This window comes from Pisolithus orientalis (assembly GCF_024613125.1).
Source record: "Pisolithus orientalis strain OTSU chromosome Unknown F5J12scaffold_23, whole genome shotgun sequence".
NCBI classification, from domain to species: domain Eukaryota; kingdom Fungi; phylum Basidiomycota; class Agaricomycetes; order Boletales; family Pisolithaceae; genus Pisolithus; species Pisolithus orientalis.
Window position 1 is genome coordinate 383,870 of NW_026260804.1, and position 20,050 is coordinate 403,919.

General features: G+C 48.6%; 7 protein-coding genes across 7 annotated transcripts; 4 read left to right on the top strand and 3 right to left on the bottom strand.

Annotated features, from left to right (window-relative positions):
• Positions 1-3,938: 3,938 nt before the first annotated feature.
• On the bottom strand, positions 3,939-4,957 carry F5J12DRAFT_949556 (uncharacterized protein; the record flags this gene model as incomplete). Its single annotated transcript, XM_051749781.1, has 2 exons — positions 3,939-4,572; positions 4,622-4,957. 2 exons carry the CDS (start codon positions 4,955-4,957, stop codon positions 3,943-3,945), a joined length of 966 nt encoding a protein of 321 aa, XP_051598319.1. The 3' UTR covers positions 3,939-3,942.
• A 76-nt stretch (positions 4,958-5,033) lies between these two features.
• Positions 5,034-5,777, top strand: F5J12DRAFT_906474 (GAF domain-like protein; the record flags this gene model as incomplete). The annotated part of the gene is made up of 3 exons (XM_051748790.1): positions 5,034-5,144; positions 5,193-5,289; positions 5,365-5,777. The coding sequence occupies 3 exons, from the start codon at positions 5,034-5,036 to the stop codon at positions 5,775-5,777; spliced, it is 621 nt and encodes a 206-aa protein (XP_051598320.1).
• On the bottom strand, positions 5,381-8,904 carry F5J12DRAFT_843476 (tRNA synthetases class I (C) catalytic domain-containing protein). The gene is made up of 13 exons (XM_051746214.1): positions 8,675-8,904; positions 8,532-8,620; positions 8,380-8,476; positions 8,060-8,329; positions 7,881-8,006; positions 7,534-7,834; positions 7,249-7,478; positions 7,096-7,203; positions 6,759-7,042; positions 6,457-6,712; positions 6,233-6,404; positions 5,591-6,177; positions 5,381-5,524 (listed from the first exon to the last, which is right to left on the bottom strand). Exons 1-12 carry the CDS (start codon positions 8,846-8,848, stop codon positions 5,828-5,830), a joined length of 2,457 nt encoding a protein of 818 aa, XP_051598321.1. The 5' UTR covers positions 8,849-8,904; the 3' UTR covers positions 5,381-5,524; positions 5,591-5,827.
• Positions 8,905-10,411: 1,507 nt separating this feature from the next.
• F5J12DRAFT_843497 (Gti1/Pac2 family-domain-containing protein) lies at positions 10,412-11,480 on the top strand. Its single transcript, XM_051746215.1, has 6 exons — positions 10,412-10,567; positions 10,620-10,651; positions 10,705-10,729; positions 10,779-10,849; positions 10,911-11,020; positions 11,069-11,480. Exons 1-6 carry the CDS (start codon positions 10,469-10,471, stop codon positions 11,458-11,460), a joined length of 729 nt encoding a protein of 242 aa, XP_051598322.1. The 5' UTR covers positions 10,412-10,468; the 3' UTR covers positions 11,461-11,480.
• A 1,584-nt stretch (positions 11,481-13,064) lies between these two features.
• F5J12DRAFT_843511 (Gti1/Pac2 family-domain-containing protein) lies at positions 13,065-15,094 on the top strand. The gene is made up of 4 exons (XM_051746216.1): positions 13,065-13,344; positions 13,396-13,451; positions 13,506-13,606; positions 13,658-15,094. Exons 1-4 carry the CDS (start codon positions 13,096-13,098, stop codon positions 14,698-14,700), a joined length of 1,449 nt encoding a protein of 482 aa, XP_051598323.1. The 5' UTR covers positions 13,065-13,095; the 3' UTR covers positions 14,701-15,094.
• Positions 15,095-16,501: 1,407 nt separating this feature from the next.
• F5J12DRAFT_239960 (transcription factor IIA alpha beta subunit) lies at positions 16,502-18,201 on the bottom strand. The gene is made up of 7 exons (XM_051738543.1): positions 18,053-18,201; positions 17,891-17,992; positions 17,088-17,831; positions 16,937-17,028; positions 16,759-16,885; positions 16,679-16,709; positions 16,502-16,628 (listed from the first exon to the last, which is right to left on the bottom strand). Exons 1-5 carry the CDS (start codon positions 18,068-18,070, stop codon positions 16,870-16,872), a joined length of 972 nt encoding a protein of 323 aa, XP_051598324.1. The 5' UTR covers positions 18,071-18,201; the 3' UTR covers positions 16,502-16,628; positions 16,679-16,709; positions 16,759-16,869.
• A 95-nt stretch (positions 18,202-18,296) lies between these two features.
• On the top strand, positions 18,297-19,874 carry F5J12DRAFT_843522 (uncharacterized protein). Its single transcript, XM_051746217.1, has 3 exons — positions 18,297-18,574; positions 18,629-19,307; positions 19,355-19,874. Exons 1-3 carry the CDS (start codon positions 18,313-18,315, stop codon positions 19,494-19,496), a joined length of 1,083 nt encoding a protein of 360 aa, XP_051598325.1. The 5' UTR covers positions 18,297-18,312; the 3' UTR covers positions 19,497-19,874.
• The last annotated feature ends 176 nt before the right edge of the window (positions 19,875-20,050 follow it).

The window sequence follows — 20,050 nt, forward strand, 5'->3', positions numbered from 1 at the left end:
TATCACTTTGTAGTTTAAGCTCAGCAATGAACTGAGCGAGAGAGCTATCAAATTGATCTCCACTTCTTTGTCTTTCACAGAACCACCTCAGGACACATGCAATGTCAGTGGAGCTGTCAGCCCAAGTTCCTTGGAAACAGCATTCAAGATGTTCATGCCATACCTGAAGAGGAGGGATGATCCTGCAGAAGCAGGGATCGTAAAGGATGTGGGCGTTATAGTAGATGTAGATGAAGGTGTCATGCGTGATTGTGAATGCAGGGACAGTGAAGAGCACAGGATCTTCATATGTAACTGAAGGAAGATCGCAACCATTGAAGTTAGCAATAGTGTGAGGTGATGAGGTATGAGTTAATTTAGGGAAGAAGTCAGTAAAGTAACCATGATGTGTGATGTGAAGGCCAGGATAAAAATATGGAGATTCAAAGCCAGGAAAGTGGGGCACTTGCTGCCACACTGTTTCCACAGTGGCTAGTGGAACAAGGTAGGTTGCCAGGTTTGGCTTCTTGAAGAAAGCCATTGAAGATGGCATGGCCTCTCTCCAGGACAAACAGTCACATACATATAACATTTCTATGAACTCAACCATCTCTTTAACCACATACTTCCTCCACTTCAGACCCTCCAGATACATTCCATCACAGGGTTTGGCAGTGAGCAATTCGGTGCACTTAGCAATGACAAGAGACATACTTGAAGAGTAAAGACCATAGATTAGTTCCCATAGCTCAATTAAAGAACCATGAACGAGTTATAATAAATCGAACTCAGCAAGATTGTCAGCAGGACCAACAATCACAAGAATGGGCTCAGGGTGGAGCAACTTGTTCAAAGCCTGAACTTCCTCGGGAAGAGGAGTCAGCACTCAACAAGGAGCAGGAGGATCACAAAATCCTTCCTTGGAGTATGGCAGTATGGGGTCTAGGTCTGCCTTGAAATTGACATCAGGAAGATGGAAATGTAAGTAATGAGGAGGCAGAGCAGGAAGCATACAATGAGCAGCTATTAAGGTGTGAATGCCAACAGCATCTTGAATGACATGTTGACGATGCCACCACCAGAGAGTGAGTCCTAGAAATGTAAACCAAAAGGTGGTGGAGTGAATAAAAAGCTCCCACAAATCAAAAGGATCAAAACCACCATAATGAAGTAAAAGGATGGCTTGGTTTGCACCAGCCAAAAGTGACAAAGCAAAAGTGACTACAGCTAACCCTAGTGCATCTAGGCCTACACAATCCATAGTGATACATCCTTCAGCAGTGATCGTTCTATGCAAACCATGTAAATAGCACAATGCCTAGAAGGCAGGGCTCATAACCTATTGCACAGAGGATGGGCTACTATGAAGAGCTAAGGACAAGAGCACTTGCCTTATACTTGAATTAGCAGGTAGTTTTTGAGGAAAGGTTTGTTGGGGCTCAATTGTTTGAATGAACAGTAGATTGTCTGTTGTAGATGATAGGGACTCTAGGAGAGATACCCTGAGTTTATATACATGTAGCTGTATGCATGGACCAGTAATGTATAAGGAAGGAGCTACAGTATATCTTCTAAATAGAGTAAAGAATAGCAGAGAATGCTATGGAATATGATGTCAACCATGATGTCAGAATGACATCATTGTGGAGCTGCTTGGTGAGCAAAGTCATGTGATATACAATGTGTTGATGCACGTGTAAATCTAGAGTTGAAACTATTATGATATTTCCAACAAATGCTTGTCTCTGTGCATCAATCACACCAACTTCAATGCTGTGAGTCGGGTGGCAATTGAAAGAGTGTCAGCCCCCAAATGATCACATGTGGTGATGGAAGCCATAGCCTCAGACACCCTCAACCACACCATTCAGCTGTTCTAAGCATGGTACAAGCAGAGAAAGTCACCTCATCAATGGTCCTAGTATCCACAATTCACTACTCCTGTGCATCTGCAAATTGCTTAGTGCTCTAAGAGCACCGTTAGAGTGCTTAGCATCAGTGACAGTGTGTGCCAAGCTCTCAAACAATTCAAAAACTGTCTGAAGCACATGCTGTAATTTGACTGTCTTGCAGATGTGTATGCTGCATTTGCTTAATGCATTCAATGGTATTTGCTTCACATGATGAACCATCACCATCAGGAAATTACCACTTTACTATTTTTGACCTTTTTGTGACTTTTTTTTGACTTTTTTGTGACTATTGTGACTATTTGTGACTTTTTGGGAAGGAACCTACTATCTGTACTTTTTTTTTTGACCATATACAGCATTTTGAAGAATGAAAAGAGAACAGAATCTGTTGAGACAACTAAGTGATGATATATCTAAGCCAAGAAGACTAGAAAATGTCTGAAAATTCACAATATCTCTTTGGAACCTTCATCAATTTGAATGTATGTGGTATCTACTGAAAGCTATGAATTAGGTGGTTTGAACAAGACCAAGATCAGCAAGAAAAGTGCAGCCATGCCTGCAGGACATGGGTAATGATAGTAGATTCCTTCCCAAAAAGTCACATTAGTCACAAAAAGTCAAAAATAGTAAAGTGTTATTTTCCTGACGGCAACGAACATGTCGCAATACAGCGCCATCGAATCTGGACGATAGAGTCGATCCGGATCTAGGGCTCCGGCCCCTCCGCGGTGAAATGTCATCGTATCGACAAATTCAACATCCAACGGGAACAGGTAACAGTGGAGACCATTCAATCCGCCCCTCAGGAGACAGAACTTAGGAATTTGACAAGTTTACGCCCGAGTTGCAATGCAAACTTCGCTTTCAACAACGAGAACGTAGTTTTGCTCCACAGGACCGCGGGCCAAATTGATCATTTGGTGTTGATAACCGATGGCGACAGGAAATACACGCATTTATGTTCAACATCCTAGTGTCGATCGATTCTGCCCCTGGCTTATACCATTGATTTATGTAGCATCTGGTCAAATCTCCGTCCAGCATATCCGTCAATGTTCTTTACAGCGGCAAAATCAGTCGGATATCTCCAGAAAGTTTAGATGATATCATGACCGTCGGAATATCGACCCAGTGTCTCTTTCGTGCCTGACGCTTTGTTTTACCTACCAACAGGAGTTATTCGTTGGTGCGAGTTTGAGAATACATCAGACGTCGTACTTGGAATTTTGTGCTTGCTACCAGTCCGCCTCGGCGATGAAGAGACCAGGTCTAAGTTGGTTGATAATTAGTGTACCACTTCCTCTTGCCGGCGTTCCGAGTTCTCCCGAGTTGGATACTGTCATTGAGATCCGAATCAATGCGGGGTAATATGTGTTCCGTCACATAATTGGGAATTCCGTGTGTTTTCCCTGAAATGAGACAACATCCTTGGAACGACATGGCAGGATCCGCCTTCCAAACGGCTCCGCTACAGATCTCATGAGTAGACAGCGTGAGACCTACTTGTGGCAATTCTTGTACCTAAGGGTATGTATTCTGATGGAACGTCAAGACGGATCTTTTGAATTGAGGTGCATGAGCTGCGAACTTGGTACCCATGGACCGTCGAGCTTGTCACATACTTGAATGCCCATGCTCGGCGGCCGGGGATTACTTCATATTGGCCCATCTTGCACGGCAGTGGAGACGGCAATTGCTGCCATCCCGTGAGCGAGCTAGCCTCAAATATCCGTGGTGTGAACTAGAAGGCTACAGAGGAAGACACCATTCTAAGACAAACAACTTGACACAAGCTGAATATAGATCCTCCGCGAACCCGCTCTGGCGAGTAAAGGTGTACAAACTGGAGGATAAGTTAGGACTTCTTAGGACAAGTGAGACACACTGGGATGTAACGTGTCCGGCAGGCAAAATGAAATCGCAGACGATTCTAGATAGTAAGTCGAATTTTTAATACAAAATCACAGATGGCGCCATAGAAGATCGTCCGTCAATAATAGTTATCGATGTATTAGGAGTATGGCGTGATGAACGGGTTATTCAGAAGCTAGCCATGACGCCGTATAGGTAGTTCCATGGCCGGTTCTGGCTCAAGCTGAGACATACGGACGGGAATAAAAACGGTTGGATCGATGCGGCGTGCTGTATCACAGTGCAATGGTACATTCGCCGAAGCAGAAACGGCACTAGAAGTTGCTACACATGGAAGTGGAGGAAGAGTCGTAGTGACTGGTGCTCTGGACTGGTTCCCCAGGATAGATAACTCGTATCCATCGCGGGTGATAGAAACGTGACGGGCGCCTGACACAGACCTGCTCGCACGCATCGCAACTAGATTACCTAGTTCGAGAACCTCGCTTGAGCTCGTCCTTGAACTCAATAATGAGTCGAGGGATGCACGAGCAGGAAACATCGAGAGAATAGCGTCTCCCACAGTAGTTGTGAGAGTGGATAAACTATCAGAGGATGACCGGGAGGGAGGTTCAGGGGAAGCTGCGTCGACGTCTTCAACGCTCGTTAGCTTGCGCTGGGTTGACAGTGGGTCTCCACAAGGTATTTTGAGTTCGGTGCGGAGGTAAATGGGATCAGAAGGCCACAAATTGTTAGCTCGACGGAGTGCAGCCACCGAAACCCCGTAACGGAGAGCTACGCTGGGTAGTGAATCTATACGGCTAACCTGAAACGAAGATGGTCAGTTAAGTTATGACGCTGAGGATGAGACTCACCCTGTGTACGACGGTGGTAGTTTCGCCGCCGGTAGTTTCGGCGCGACTGGTGTCTAACGCCGTACTCCCACCCTCCCCGAAATCTTGTGACGGGTGGTCGAGAATGCGCGCCAATCGTGGGCGTGTTTCTCCCCTTGTTGTATGACAAGAGTGATTTGTTTCGATGGAGTCCAGGGGAATGGAAGGACTGCGTCGATGCAATGGATCCTCTGTAGGGGAAATGAGGGACACATCACCAGCGCAAACGACGCTTGGCCGTCGACCTTTTGGAGCATTAAATGTAGAGCCAGTCAATAATCCATCCTTCTTCCGAGCTCTGGCATGCCCTGGGAGCATCGAAGGCCATAGCCGCCTGTGTTTGTCCCCAGCAAATCAATGCCACAGCCATCTCCGTCCGAGTGACCTCCATCAGATGGCACACGCAGACGCGTCGCTGGTACCGTCGACAATAACTACCAAGTCTCAGTTCTGGGACCATGTATACTCGCAACTGGAATCATTGCTCGAGGGCCAAAGGCACTGGGTATGTGATTCCGCTTCCATCCACAACTTGCCCTTGAGAGCAGTGCAGATTACAAACCTAGCTAATGCATCTTCGTTAATCTACAACTGCCTTCTCGCCTTCCCTGCATATTTCGGAAGCGGCGACCGTGCTGTCAACTGGTGTGGTGAGTTCACTAGTACACCACCTCTATTACGAGTTGGACCACGGCATCCTTTCCACCCTGACTTTGTTATCATAGGATTCTATATTCTTCCGTCCCTGTTCCCGCACCCACAGTTCACCACACCCACAAGCAGCCAACCGAGTGTATCACGAGACAAGGGTAACTTGCTGTTGGGTCCTTTTTGCGGCAAACCAGCGTGTCAGCTTATCAACCTCCAAGCCGACAAGGCTCGAGGTGTGTGTGCTGACGCATTCATTCATGGCAAAACGGTTATTGTACGAGACGTGAACACCTATCCAGGGCACATCGCATGTGACGGATCCACTAATAGCGAAATTGTATGTCCCCTTATCTATCAAGGAAGCGATGGACCCTTTGTGTTTGGAGTGCTGGACTTGGACTGTCTTGCATTGTCTGGTTTCGACGAGGACGACCAGGCTGGACTAGAGCAAATAGCCAAGTTAATAGTGCGAAGCTGTGAATGGTAGAAATTTGCTTGATATCCTATTAGAATCTGTTAGGGTAGAAGCGACCACTGTCAATGCTGCTGTTGTTGCCAAGCTAAATATTCCTCGTGCAGCTTCTTTTGATCATTCCACAACTTCTGAAGCTTCTTCTCCTGACTTTTACTAAGTTTCTCTCCAGAACCATCTGCAGTTGGTAGACCTATTTCGTTCCATTGGCTATAGCTACCTTCAGGTACGTTCGGTGGTCTGAAAAGCTCCTCTGGAGGTGTGCGTCCTTTTTCAAGTTTCGCAAGCCGCTTCTGCCGCTGTTCTTCTGCAGCGGCAGCTTTTCTAAGAGCTTGGGCTTCAAGCTTCTGGCGTTTCTCGTCGCGGGTTTTGATTAGCTCAGCTGGGGGAACTAGCTTGACGAGAGCCTTCCCATCTGGTGCAAGGATGTATCATTTCCGACGCCGCACTGATGATAGACTGGATGTCACCTTCTTGGTCGTCTAGGGCAACACCCAAAGGTACCAAGTCGTCGTCTCGCAGCTGATCACAGAGCTTGAGAATCTGCTTGGGAGCATCTTCGGTTTTTGCGATGGCCAACCGCCGGACTCCATCCCGAAACGAGGAGAGAACTCGAAGATACGGCATGAGAACCCCTTCCCGCTATCATTTCGACTGTCAGACTCAACGTGTGAGTTAAAATACAGTTACGCACGTTTGCCCCTCCATTCTTATTTTGCTCTGTTCCCCATCCCAAATCTGGCTCGTAGCCTTCCCCAAGACCAAACATGTGTAGCATCTGACCTACCCAGCGGGCCGATTGCTCCACCACGCCTACATTCAGCAATTTACCTCGAGAATTAATGTAAATATTTGTCCTTGAAACAAGGTCACGTAGAACTTTGAGCGCCTCCGGAGTATTGAACGAGTCACAGAGGGCAGCACGGAAGGACAGTTTACTCTGGTACAGCCTGAAGGGAGCTAAGGCATACCACTAAAGCTAAACGTGCAACTTACTCATTCATGAGTTCTCGTTCAGGGTCTTCATAATGGTGGTATCCATCCGATTGTCCGTTATTCGTAAGTACTATGGCCTTGACTGTCGCAAAAAAGTTCTGCACAGTAGATTGGTTGACCGAACAATAAACAACATAAAATAGTGGGCTCCTTACGTTGAAATTGCTCTCGATTGTTCTTACTTCGCCTGTCATCAACGACTCAGAGAAGTCCACTTTGGCATTCCATAACTGTGACAGGAACGCTAGGCGCAGTTGTCGGGGGGTATATCTTCGCAAAATTTCCTAGTTTCCCTGCGTGACTATGAGGTCATCGGGGGATTCCCAGTTACACTCACATCGATGGTAATGAAGTTCTTCAACGATTTGCTCATTTTGAGACCTTCGATATGCAAGTGGCCCGTATGGATGAAATAATTTACCCAGGACTCGCATCCGTGATAGGCCTGGCCCACGTTAGGTGAAACTCCAACGCAGGAGTAATCACTTACCTCGGATTGTGCAATCTCGTTATCGTGGTGAGGAAAAGCAAGGTCAATACCACCCGAATGTATATCCATGTTATCACCGAAGATGGCACTGGCCATGACCGAACATTCGATGTGCCATCCTGGACGACCCGAACCCCACGGAGATGGCCACGATGGTTCGCCTGCTTTTGACGCCTTCCATAACGCAAAGTCGGCTGGTGATCGTTTGCCACTGCTCCCAGAGAGTGCGCCTAGTCCCACCAAGGTCGATAGGCTTTCATCTTAAAAGCTCACTGGAAGACCAACCTTCGCCTTCAGCAAGAAGCTCACGATTGCCCTTGCTCCAAGGTTCCAACTTCGCATAGACGTGCTTACCGGACGAATCAAATGCCAATGTGTCGAAATACACGCTGCCGCCGTGCGTGTAACCATATCCGTTTTCGATGATCCGCTTTACAAAGTCAACAATTTCCGGGACATATTCGGTAACTCGTGTCAATATATCCGGCCTACGAACCCGTAGGCGGTCCATATCCCTGAAGAATCGGTTCTCCCAGTACGCGGCCAACGCTCTGAATATGGATGGGTCTGTGACTGTATGTTTTAGCTGTAGTGTCGATCAGCGTCGGTCTCCGAATTTTCAAACCACCTACTTCTTCATCTAGGGATGCAGAGAGTATATCACGAGACTCATCGACTAACTGGAGCGCAAACTCCCGATCGCATTCAGAAGAGGACAGTTTTTCTCGAGCAATAGAAAGTGCGGTCAAGGTCTGAAGCTAGTTAGGTCCGGTCAGAGTAGCCAATTCGACACGAAGACACGGGAACCTACAGCAGCTCTCAAGTGCATGTCAAATTTTTCGTCGCGCTTCAGACACTCAGCTTTCCGGTCCTTGTCCTCTATAAACTGCTCGATCCGCAACCAACCAGCGTTTTCATCCCCTTCCCGTGCTTTGACATCGTCTGGAAGGGCCCTCGAAACCCTATTCAACACATGTGCTTTCCAGGCAGCGGACACTCTGTCAATGAGATCTGCGGAAAGAGATGCGACTTGGTCACGAAATCTTTCGAAGAGATACTTTTGCCGTGCCCTCAGAATTATCTGCTAATCTGTCAGGCTGTCATGGACGATTGGGCAGCTCATCCGCTTGCCTTATCGTCTATATCGGTGACGTTCATGACAAAGTGCACATCGTAACCAAAATAATCTGACATTATTCTCCGCAAGATATCTTGGGTGACGTAGTTCCTGCAGTTGCAAAATCGTACAGCCTCTTTTCGACAGAAAGAAGTGCTAACCTTACCTCGCATGACCCATGTGAGATGCATCATAAACCGTGGGTCCACAGTTGTACCACTTTACGATGCGTCCATTCCTGGGTATGAATTCCGTCTTATCAAATTTGAGCCACTGGCCGTCCACATGCAGGTGCATCAGCCTACGTACCTTGGATTTGGTCAACGAATTGTATATCCTGAGAACGGGCTCCTCTGTGCAACGAAGATCGGGCTTCCAGGGAGGTTGCCTGATGGACATGGCGGTTCTGATTGAGCAATTCAGGCTACGGTGCTTATTGATAACGAAATGGGAGAAACGAGGGTTGACTCGTGCACAAATCATACAGGACCAAAATCAGCCAACTTGGACTTGCAATAGAGAATACAAAAGCTTGGCAACATCGCTGACGTAAGCATCTCGGACCTTCGTGTTTTCCTGGTGTGCACAATGCCACAATTGCATTTGGCATGAATGCTGACAAGGTTCGACCCAAACGCCGATGGTGCCGTACTCGTGGCCTCCTGTGAAAGGTGCCTGCTACTTGACCAAGTCTTTCCCAGCAGGGAGGACGACAAATCAAAAGAAGACCGGCCTTCTGATGCCGCTCTGGAATCTGTGAAAGCCCCCTCCAGTGGGACATGTGGAAAATGCACCCCTTGTCCACTACATTTGTTAAGGCATGTCCATTTCTCGTGAACATACTAATAGCTTGTGGGGTACTCGAGTTAGGACAGGTGGTTTGATGCTCGTCTCGCATTATGACTCGTGCCGTGACCTGGATGGCTGTCCTTCAGGGTCTATCTAATTGTGTCCGACAAAAGTTTTTGGCACCCCCCAATATCGCCGTCGTGGTATGTGCATTCACCGCAAAAATATCCTTGGATCCAGGTTCAGATTTCACTGCGCAGGTGGGACAAATCACATAGATATACATATTACTTACATACGGGCGTAAGCTGACGTTACGATCACTGGACTGAAGTGGAAGTGAGTTCCTTTCTGCAGAACGTGCATTGTCTTATCTGGCTGAGTCGGTTCTCTTAGGTGTATTCGTGTGTGCAAAGCAAAGGGCCACCATGGCTGCGCTTGCATCACACACACTGCGTCTATCTATCAGCTGATGGGCCAACCACCCTGTGAAGCAGTGAGCTCGTTGTAAGCATTTGACCAGTCCTGCAATCTTTTCCTGGTAGTCTGGCACTCTCATGAGCTAGGATTTCAGGCCCTTAGCACGACGGTCACAGTTACGTACGATGTCTGATGGCAAGGGTTGATAGTCCACGGACTAATATTTATGGTGTGCTCTCTACGCATTCATCCCACCTGGCTAGGTTGGTCCAATTGAGTCGTAGTGCGACTATCAGTTCGGATCATCCTTTCAAAGGTCCAACACGGCAGCAAATTATGTTGTGTATGCCAAAATACCTCACTGGGTCGTTTACATACCTAAATGTGATCTACATACAGAGAAGTATTAGTACTTTATATTAAACCGTATATATATAAGAGGCTGTCACAGGAAGAGTCTGGAAGAGTTCCCATCACCCAGCACTCGCCCCGCAAAACCAACCTTTTTCAACAAGTAGGAAATTTAGGTTACAAGCATTTCCCCTCACTACCACGACCAAACGGTTCTTCAGTCGTTCGTCGAAACCTTACAGTCATCAGTTCCACTAGTGTGGCACTGGAATCCTCCCTTTGTCCTCTTACAATATCGTCAACGTCAAGTCTGCTCTCACGCTTCTGTCAAATACCACGGCCGACTAATTCCCCCATCCATAGACTTTTTTTTGTGTTTGCCTTCAAGTTCCCGAACATTTAAACATGCAGTACCCAACGTGCACGAGGCTACGTGTGAGGTAGTGTAGTCTGCAAGACCGCTATTTGTTACCTTCACCATCTGTCAGGTCACCACAGGATGCACAAGTAATATTCCATGCTGTGGCACTAGGCGTGTTGCCAATGGTCACCAGACGCCTGGACGCGGAGGAAAGAAGGGCGATCTCGTCCGGCAGTGTCTACGTGTGGGAAGAACGTGGGCCCAACCCAGAGGCCACTGGAGTAGGTGGCACGCTCTGATTTCAACCAGCCCTGACCCAACCAATACAACTAGCTTGGCATTGAACGATGGACTGATGGGAAGCGGTTAGATTTACGACCCTGCCTTATCGTACGTGAGCTCAACGGCTATCACCCAGATGGGGTCCCAGTCGCGTTCGCGATGTAAGTCTGGCGTGGATCATACGAGTGCAGACTGGTGACGTGGCCACAGGAATTCTTGTTTTATCAAGAGAAAGATCCAGAGCCAATAGATGTGGAGATAAACTCTGATTCGGACACCACGTTTGTTGCAGTCAGTCCCAACTCATGATTCTTGCTGACCGTTGCGCAGCCTTGGTTCTAGCAATCGCCTTCAATCGGCAGCTCGACACCAGTCGGCTCGTTCAAGTCTCGTGAAACAAACGTATTCCGTTTTCGTTGATACTTCTCGTGGGCGTCGAAAGTGGCATCTCAGTATGTGAGGTCTGCTTAATGATCGGAAACCGAGCTTAATCTTCACAGTCGCATATTTCACCAGCGATACCGTTGATTACTTGCGAACGGTGTCTGACATTCCCGAACTTGCATCGCTCGACGTGCCATCAGGAAAATATAGAAGTGCTCGACACAATACCAGTCGGTCAAGCCGTGTCGTTCGTGAAGAACAGGCGTCCTATCCGCTGGTTCACATGCAATATGTGCCATATCTCTCCCCCGCGCGCCTGTCACACGATACCTACGCCAATAATGGGTCGTCAAAGGTTGTTCCCCCAGCAGATGACTCCCAAACACACAATTCCACAAGGAATGGCAAAATTCTTGCGCCCCTGGTATACCTTCAGAACCTTCCTCCTCCCAAAAGGCACTCGGTGGACGAGGAAGCTCTCATGTCTTTCTTTCCTTGTTTAGATTGATATTTTTTTTTTTTTTTTTTGATCTTTGGTCCCATGTTACTCGCTGGAGGACTTTGTTTCTCAAGTCATGTCTCTATACATAGCATTGGTGTATGATTGGTTGTGTGTGTCTCCCTCGATACTTGTTCATGTAATCTCAGATTGATCAAAACACCCTTGAGACTTGCCATACATGTATCGCCACTCTGCAGCTCGCTCTCACGACGTGCATGTTCCGGCGAAGCCCTGCACGACAGCATTGTTTTTTTCGCGAGTTGTCGCCTGACTGCGTGTGATCTCCGTTTCGCCACTTACCAAGTCAAGACCGAACGTTTCCGAGTGAGGGGGACCTATACAAGGCAAAGGCCGAGCTTAGGTAATGCTCCACAAACGCCGCCTGTGTACCCGGTTTAAGAGGCACTTGGAATGTGGACGTGATGAAGGACCACTCTTTGACAGATTCAGAACGTGAATTCAGGGTTGACGATGTCATCCCCAGGGCTGATGGTCCGGGACGACCAAACTGGTAGTCTATGTGTTGTGGCTTGGGCCTTGTTGTAGGTGCGAGCGGATTAAGGTTGGATTTTGGAATGCCGCTCAGGAGCTGCTAAGAAACATTAATCGCCACCCTCGAATAGGACTAGACGATGTATGCCTGAGTTTGGAGAAAAGGTGCGGGGCCCTGCATGATGCACAATACAATTGAGGCGCGCCATTCAGGGGAAGTCAACTTGGCTTCTGTTCACTACGCCAAAAAATTATAGGCCATGGCAGGTTCGGCCAGCTCCGTTCCCGTGTCAAGTGTTAGTGCTCGATATGGATCAAGGCCCCCACTTGGATAGGCGAATGAGTGTTATCCCAATGCACAGTTGTTTTCTATGGGCAGAATTGCACATACAACCACTTCGAGACTGGAAAATCAGCAGGATGCACTCTCAAGCGAATTAGGGTTGTTTAGCGTTTTAGCGCATTTCTTTTGAGTCGGACGGAGCCGGTTCGATGGAAGGACCCCCCACCAGATTAGTAGCGCCAAGGATCGCTTGATAATGCCAGGGTAACGTGATATGATACCTGCCGTAGCGGAGCTTACTAGTGTGTATATGGGCGTTGTTTACACAGAACGCACATGAATGTTATTGGTGCAGGGAGATGGAGTCAGGGCAACCCTGCAAGGTCAAACCCTATTTCAAATTTGATCTGTCGCCTGGCCCGATCGCGGGAGTTTTGCCTGCGAATAGATTTAGGGGGCGAGACCTCGAAGGTAATGGGAGGGTTTTTACAGTACAGAGTGCCGCGAGCGGATGGTAACCAGATGGAATTGCGAATTGGAAGGGTAATCATGTAAGAAAGAGAGGCAGAGACAGAGGAAAAAAAGAATTTAAGCTGTAAAGTGATAGAGTTTTCACACGGTAATCGAGATTGGCGACCAACCTTTTGGATCATCAGCACCAATAAGGTGCAGACTTGATCAGGTTATCTCCAGTTGGACGTTTTTTGTGACAAAATCTCGATTCAAACAAACCCCCAAGTCAGAAAAAAATAGTTTAATTAATCACGAGATCATCCCCCTTCCCCCAGATCTAGGACCCAATATATACTCGCTGCTCATCCTTCCACCAGTACTTGGCAGCTGTTCCATACCCTCCTCCACTTGCCATGCAACAGAAGCCAACGTGCACGAATGTTCGCATCCGCTCCACTCGCGACGCTCACAAGATATTTTACGCTGTGCAGCTCCGTATCCTTCCCATGATTACGAGACGTCTCGACGGCGACGAACGTCTCGCTCTCTGTTCTGGTTGTATCTATGCATGGGAGGAGCGCGGCCCTCACACAGAAATAACTGGTTTGGGAATTGAACGTTTTACAGAAGGCAAACGCTGGAGCCCTTCCCGCGTGCGAGACGTGCGTGCTGGAATCCTACCCATGGCCAGAGTCATCATATACTTGCTATAGGAGTTCCTTTTTTACTATGAGAAGTACACGCCACCGACGGAGGCTGGCGGTTCCGGGTAAAAATAACTTGTCCAGATCCATCGTTTGTTTCGCTCACCATCCAATTTCAGGGCATCTGATAAACAACCCCCTCGTGACTGGGACCCTCTAGTAAAGCAGACATACTCGGTGTGGGTTGAAACCGAGAAAGGCCGGCGTAAATGGCACCTTAGTATGCTGGTTTCCTTGCTCTTCTTGACGGTACGTTACTCAACCGAAATAGCCGCTTATTTCACACAGGCTACGGTCGACCAACTAGGCACCATTGATGATATCCCAGGTGTGGCTGAACTTGTTGTGCCGGAAGGTACATTCCAAAGCACTCGTGTTAGCAAGAGTCGCAAAGGTGATGACTCTCGAGCGCGCTCCGACCTCTTGAAACCAACCAGCTCCTCTGTGACAAGGACGTATGCCCCATTTCCCTCAGCTTACCCAATTCAGGCCAATTCATTCTCTACACCCACGTTTGTGCAAGAACCTGGTCGCCTAAACTCATACGCCTCTCACACTTCATGTCAGTCTTCGGAAGCTCCTCAGTATTCTGTTCCTACACCCTTGTCACCTGTGACAAGCTCCTCTCCCACTTTCTCAACAACTCGATCCGACGATGACGCCGACTATAAATGTCGCCGCCCGTCCTTACCCACAAACAGTCCACCCGCTTCAGACAATCGGCGTACCTCTATGGATTACAGCATGCGAGTGGATTCATCGACTCTAGTTGCCCGGGAGAAGGGAATTGCACCAGTAACCACATCTGATTACCGCCGCCGAGATGAGCAATACCACTTGCCTCCCACCGCGCGTTGTGATATGGGTTTGCCTTCTGCCCGTGATAGTGGTGCAGCTTTCTCTCGCAACACATCACCTTACTCCTACAACCTACGTTCTTCCCGATCACCGCAGGGGTCGTCCTCTTCTGACTACGGAACGCCTGTGCTCGGTTATACAACCGTTTCCGGCCCTCGAGATGCTGTCTCTAGCGGCAACTCTTCCTACCCATATTCTCCATATACTGCGCCATCATATACAACTCGTGGCACTTCTCAAATTTCTTTACCACCTCCTGCCCAACTACTTAGCCCAGAGCGCCCCAGCCAATTATATGAAGTGACGAGTTCCTTACAAGAGAAACCTACAGGAATTGGATCACGTAGGGTAGACCTTGCACCACTGCACTCATTGAAACGGAGTCACCCGTACAAGAGAGATCCCGTAGATGACAAGACGCTCCGGTTGCTCGTTCAGGGTGACCATTTTCTCTAGTCGGTCAAACTAGAAGAGTTGAAAGTACTTCACTGACACTTCCAATGCTCCAAGGCAGCTGCTCCACCAACTAGGTGCTAGCATCCACTCTGCGATCACGCCAACGGGAGCGAAGCGAGGGCTGGGAGACGGGGTTTCTGACTATGAAATCATTACTCACGCCAAATGTTCCCCTGACAGTAGTGTGTGCACTCTTATCCCAAGTACAGATTCATTCAGGTCCGCCTCTCCAAGCCGATGGGCATGGTGTTGACGGTTGTGTGCACCCTAAATCACTTGTACCGTAACTAGAAGGGACACGTATGGAATACACTATCCCTCAAAATGATAGTCTACGTTACGCACACTCATACTAGCGGCTACAATGAACTCAAAAGAATACGATGTCGTTGTGTGATAGTTGTCGCTAGTGGTGCTCGTGTGTCAATAGGCCGCTGACTGGGACCCTGCAACTCTGCTGGAAGTTCCCTCAGTCTTTCGGCCCACCTGCAATATCTACCGACTCGGGTGGTATGTCTCGCTACCCCGCTATCGGACTCTGGAGCCGTCCAAGGTACTACACCAGGAATCCCAGGATTAAAGGTAAAGCCACCGTACGTGGGTTACAGTAGCTAAGGTCGAACGCCCAGACAGTGCCCTACGTCTCAGATGACCGACAATGAATGGTGGCACCAGCGAACCAGATGTTTTGATTCTGGCACGTTCTGGGTCACGTCATATTGTGTTCGATTGTTGGTGATGCTCCAAATCAGTGTGATAATGGTCAGGGCTCAGGCGAGGCCCTATATCACCTGTCCCCGAGGAGAATTTCGGACGTTTACACGTTGATCATGACCCCTTGTACCGTAATTTTGCTGGATAGGCTTGCCAATCGACGAGATTGCCAGGGTAAGGGAGCCTTACATCCACCTGCAAGTTATAACCGTTATGTCAGATCACATCCCCGTTCTTCGAAGGATCATGAACATAATTCATAGCCCTCGTGATCTTGTTCCATCATGCCGACAATTGTTGCCGGCCGAAAATGACTGAATCATTGCGATACCTTCACACCAGTAAACGTTTGTTAACCTTATCACCTGTGAATACCCCTTCCCCATCTGCAAAGTAGGTTAGCAGAAGGAACAATCCACCGAACTCATCTCTGAACAGATTGCTGAGTCCGAAGGTATGTCAAATTGGGTTGGCCAATTGTAGTTCTGCCGACCAACGTGCGTCATAATCGAGTTCTGTAGCTTGCTGTCAATCTAGACAAAGTAGGTAACATGTACCACGCGAGCTGTTGAAAAAGGACGCTGCTTCAATCAATTTGACAGTCTACTCAAACCAGGCAGAATCCTTGATCGAACAGTTCGACCCTGGGTGTGACGGCAATAATAATGACACGTTTGCGCATCCCATTGGGTCGTCGAAGCCCAGGCTCGTGTTGAGGAAGCATCGTTTTATGACGTTGGAAAGCGAAGCAAGGAGCCTATACTAAGCAACATCGGGGCTTACTTTCTATCTCAGTACATTGACGGCACCGTCGTGAACAGAAGGAGTCAAACATTGCATCTACAAATCATTAACGTCGCATTCACTCTCGCGGCGGAGTTATCAAGACGCTAACTCATATTTGGGCAGAAGGCGCAACCTTGGCTAGTGCTGAGTTCAGCTTCATATGGCAGTGGAAGGCAATCAAATTACTCACCTATGGATGGTTGATTGGCTTTCTGCTGCGTACCTCGTACAACACCTGCATGCTGGCTTCCTTCTGAACCCTAAGGACCAAGTATGACTAGTGTTTGTTGTTCCCCTTTATCTCAGTAGGGCATATGGCAACTCAGCCGGGTTCAAGATGCAAATCGTGTAAGCCAAGATTTTGTCTATCTAGATGACGGGGAATTTTGGGGAAAGATTTAATTCCTTCTGGGGTGCAGTTCGAATCGCTAGAAAAGTTCGTCAGCGCGTTATTTTCGAGACCAGGCAATTGACTCACCGAGTTTAACTTGAAAGTCGTGGCCGTATTTCTGAACACAATTCAGATCAAGCTTGAAAGAGATACAGATCTAATGTCACGATATTATACATCGAGCGACGACTTCGCTGGTAATGTTGAGTGCTGTGTATCAAGTGCAATGCAGATAGTGACAAATGGAGATAAGAGCCAAAGAAGGCAATTCGACGTGACTACCACTCAAATTCCCTGTCGTACCAATTATCAGAAGTTACTTGCTCATTCCACGCCATAACTCACCCTGTGCACTTTGTAAATAAGTAATCCTTCCCGTTGACATGGATCATTCCATCCTTCAATATGCATTTCCACTTATTCTTCACTCGCCCCACCTAGGAAATGGTAAACGCATGGATGGGCGCCAAAAAAATCTATGCGGAGTGACGCAAACCTTGTCATAAGTGCAGAAGACAATGTCAGTGTCTCCCGGGCCACCTTCTTCTGCATCTTCTTCCCCTTCTGTGTCGGAATCATCAAGGTCGCTATTGATTGCTTCAGAATCCCCGGGTTGTGATCCTGACGTCTGTGATGGTTGCGGAAGCGACGGATGGGAGGGACGAGGCGCATATGATTGATTTGGAGGGGGTGATGGTGATTCTGACTCGGATGATGAAGGTCCATCTGCTTGGGGAATTTTCTGCGGGCTTGAAGGTGGCCGCGATTGCGTAGGCGGCGTCGGCTGGGGAGGCGTTCCTTGTTGTGCCTGGGTAACTGAGGTTTGCACAGAAGAAGATGGGGCTTGCGATGGCGGTGCCGGGGGTTGATAGGATCGAGGAGCTGCAGTAGGACGGGCGAGCTGAGCGGGGTGAGGAGGGAAAGAAAGAACCCCTTGTTGTCCACCAGGATAAGTGGGTGCTTTTAAGCCGTTCAGCTGGGGTCCGGGAAGCGGCGGTAATGCGTAGGACATTCCCGGTGGTGCACTCAAAATATATCGATTATCGACGGGTTCCGTCTTCACCTGAGTTGGTTGAGCCTGCTGTTGTGGGGAAACGACATAGGGGTTATGGGGTGGTGGGTAGTGGGGATGGTGTTGCATCATGTGGATCGAGTGTGCGGGATAAACAGGATGCTGGGCTGGTTGTTGTGGTGGTTCGAAATCCGCAACCCGCGAGGCGATTACTTTACTTTGCCACTTCTAAACGGGGGGAAGGGGAGTAGTCACGTCGTGAGCAGCGCGGAGACGGCACTACTCACGTGTTGCAAATCAGCCAGGACATCCTCACTGACCCCGAACTCGTCGAACTCGGGCTTAACGGCCGCAATAACCTCGTCAATGACTTGGCGGTACACCACAGGCTCAAGGACTCTCTGTTATCCAACTGGACTACTACAACGAAGGCCGGGTGAGCAGCTCACCACTATCTTATTCGACATTGTGAACGGTGCCGTCGATACTGATTCACCGAACACAGCGAGGCTCTCCTGAGGGGGTACTGGGTGGTGGGAAGAGGGCAAGCTTTTATACTTGAGACACTTGCAGGACAGGCCCTGGAATTCAAACTCCGCCCCCAGCCATAGCGACTCCCACGCTCGGACCACCCTGCGCGTCACGTGATTTCTGCAGTGAAATGGTGATTACCTAACACACAGGATGCCCACCTCCAACGGCATCGACGATGCGTGGATTTTCTGCATGTCTACTGTTTCTTGGCCTGACACGGGCTGCCGATGTCTACCTCAGTCCACCCGAGCTGTTGCCTGCTCGTCTCTCACCACACCAAGCGAGCCAGGTGCTAGCAGCACACCTTGGTCTCGACCAGTTCGAACAACTGACCCAAGAGTCTGTAAAGTTGGGCCACCTCGTCACCGAACGGGATTTCGTAGCTAGCGGCAACCGGAATGCTTTGCTGCTTCTCATGGACGAGAGATATGCTCCAGGTAAATTTCACTCCGCCCATGTTACTTCTTGGAACCTGTAACGAGCTTCGCCAGACGTCCTTCCACCAACCTTGCTACCAAACTTCTCTTTCTCTGAGCCAAGCAAAGACCTTCTATCCACATTTCTGAAGATGTGCACGCGTCGTGCAGCCCATATTTTTTCTTATATCTTTGCTGCTCGCTCCGTGCCAACCGAAGGTGTTCCGCGCGCTCTGGACATTTTCTCCGCCCCAACACCCGCCAACGAAGCTTTCCTTGCCGAAATTTCAACGCTTACGGATTATATCGACGCTAATGTTGATCGTTTCGCTGGCGTTCAACTAACTAGCATCCCCCAGCTTGCAGCATCGCACGGTCGGGAAAGCGAATCATACCGGATGGCTACGCAAGCTGTGCGCGGCGCAATCGAGGCGGCACTTTCTGACCGGTCTATACATTTTGCACTTCTGACGTATACGTCGCCCCCTGCGCAGAAAAGAACTCCACAGTTCTCGCAGCAGAGTTCCGCCCCCTCAAATGTTCAACAAACGTCCACGCGCCCATCGGAAGATTGCCATGCCTCCGAATATGCGTGTCTGAATGCAACGAATACATGCTCTGGACACGGATCGTGCGTCAGCACTACTAGTCAAGAGGGACAATGCTTTGTGTGTTCCTGCGAAACAACGAAGAGCGAGTCTGGACAGACACAAATCTGGGTAGGAGACATGTGTGAGCGACAAGATATTAGCAGGCAAGTACCTAGCTTCCCGTATGCGACATCAGCTCACACTATTCTAGTCCGTTCGTTTTGCTTGCCGGGACTGCGCTAACCCTGTTCTTGTTGATGGGCGGATCGATATCATTGCTCTACGCTGTAGGTAGCCAAGAGTTTCCGAGCATCCTGACGGGTGGTATTACCGGAGCTCTACGCAAAGAGTAATGACCATTGGGATTGCTAGACGGTGTCTCGACAGTCTAATACACTTGGAACGGCCCACTTGAGTGACAGCCAATTGATGAGCTCAATCAAAGTCGTAGCAGTGCAAACTTTCGTACCGCATGCTTCTAAGGCTCATCACTATTGTAGTGTTGCCGTCGAACCAAACTCAGTTCGAAGTGGATCAAAGTGGCAACTCTGGCCCACTTCGATACATCTGAACTGGGACAAACTGCACTTTGTTCACCTTGCAAGGTCTGTCTGGAGTGTGCATGATAGCTTACTCCAAATTGGCAGCAAATTTTTATCTATGTAGGATGGTAGATAATGTATCTGTGGTTTGGTCAGTTGTGGTAAGTTTGGTCTCAGCAGGATGCATGAGCAATCTTCAAAGATGTGGAGGATTGGTGGCACACATAATGACATAGACCTGCAGACTTGTACTCCAAGTGTCTGGACAGCATCAACAATCCCCAGGTGATAGAATGTTGCTATGGGGTCTGCACTGTGGTGGGGAACAGTAGTGAAGTTGAGTGACAACCATCCTCAATCATTGA

What these genes read in the sequence shown, in the direction of transcription:
- F5J12DRAFT_843497 (XM_051746215.1), top strand. Translation starts at nt 10,469, where the DNA reads ATGGTCACCAGACGCCTGGACGCGGAGGAAAGAAGGGCGATCTCGTCC. An exon ending in CGATGGACTGATGGGAAGCG is followed by an intron (nt 10,652 to 10,704) that starts GTTAGATTTACG and finishes GCTATCACCCAG; the next exon opens with ATGGGGTCCCAGTCGCGTTC. An exon ending in AACTCTGATTCGGACACCAC is followed by an intron (nt 10,850 to 10,910) that starts GTTTGTTGCAGT and finishes CCTTGGTTCTAG; the next exon opens with CAATCGCCTTCAATCGGCAG.
- F5J12DRAFT_843522 (XM_051746217.1), top strand. Translation starts at nt 18,313, where the DNA reads ATGCGTGGATTTTCTGCATGTCTACTGTTTCTTGGCCTGACACGGGCT. An exon ending in GGACGAGAGATATGCTCCAG is followed by an intron (nt 18,575 to 18,628) that starts GTAAATTTCACT and finishes GAGCTTCGCCAG; the next exon opens with ACGTCCTTCCACCAACCTTG. An exon ending in GAGCGACAAGATATTAGCAG is followed by an intron (nt 19,308 to 19,354) that starts GCAAGTACCTAG and finishes ACACTATTCTAG; the next exon opens with TCCGTTCGTTTTGCTTGCCG.
- F5J12DRAFT_239960 (XM_051738543.1), bottom strand. An exon ending in TCCTGGCTGATTTGCAACAC is followed by an intron (nt 17,832 to 17,890) that starts GTGAGTAGTGCC and finishes CCCCCCGTTTAG; the next exon opens with AAGTGGCAAAGTAAAGTAAT. An exon ending in TCTTCTGCACTTATGACAAG is followed by an intron (nt 17,029 to 17,087) that starts GTTTGCGTCACT and finishes ACCATTTCCTAG; the next exon opens with GTGGGGCGAGTGAAGAATAA.
- F5J12DRAFT_843511 (XM_051746216.1), top strand. Translation starts at nt 13,096, where the DNA reads ATGCAACAGAAGCCAACGTGCACGAATGTTCGCATCCGCTCCACTCGC. An exon ending in GCCCTTCCCGCGTGCGAGAC is followed by an intron (nt 13,345 to 13,395) that starts GTGCGTGCTGGA and finishes TACTTGCTATAG; the next exon opens with GAGTTCCTTTTTTACTATGA. An exon ending in ACGGAGGCTGGCGGTTCCGG is followed by an intron (nt 13,452 to 13,505) that starts GTAAAAATAACT and finishes ATCCAATTTCAG; the next exon opens with GGCATCTGATAAACAACCCC.
- F5J12DRAFT_843476 (XM_051746214.1), bottom strand. Translation starts at nt 8,848, where the DNA reads ATGATTTGTGCACGAGTCAACCCTCGTTTCTCCCATTTCGTTATCAAT. An exon ending in ACGAGATTGCACAATCCGAG is followed by an intron (nt 7,204 to 7,248) that starts GTAAGTGATTAC and finishes AACGTGGGCCAG; the next exon opens with GCCTATCACGGATGCGAGTC. An exon ending in TGCCCTAGACGACCAAGAAG is followed by an intron (nt 6,178 to 6,232) that starts GTGACATCCAGT and finishes TCCTTGCACCAG; the next exon opens with ATGGGAAGGCTCTCGTCAAG.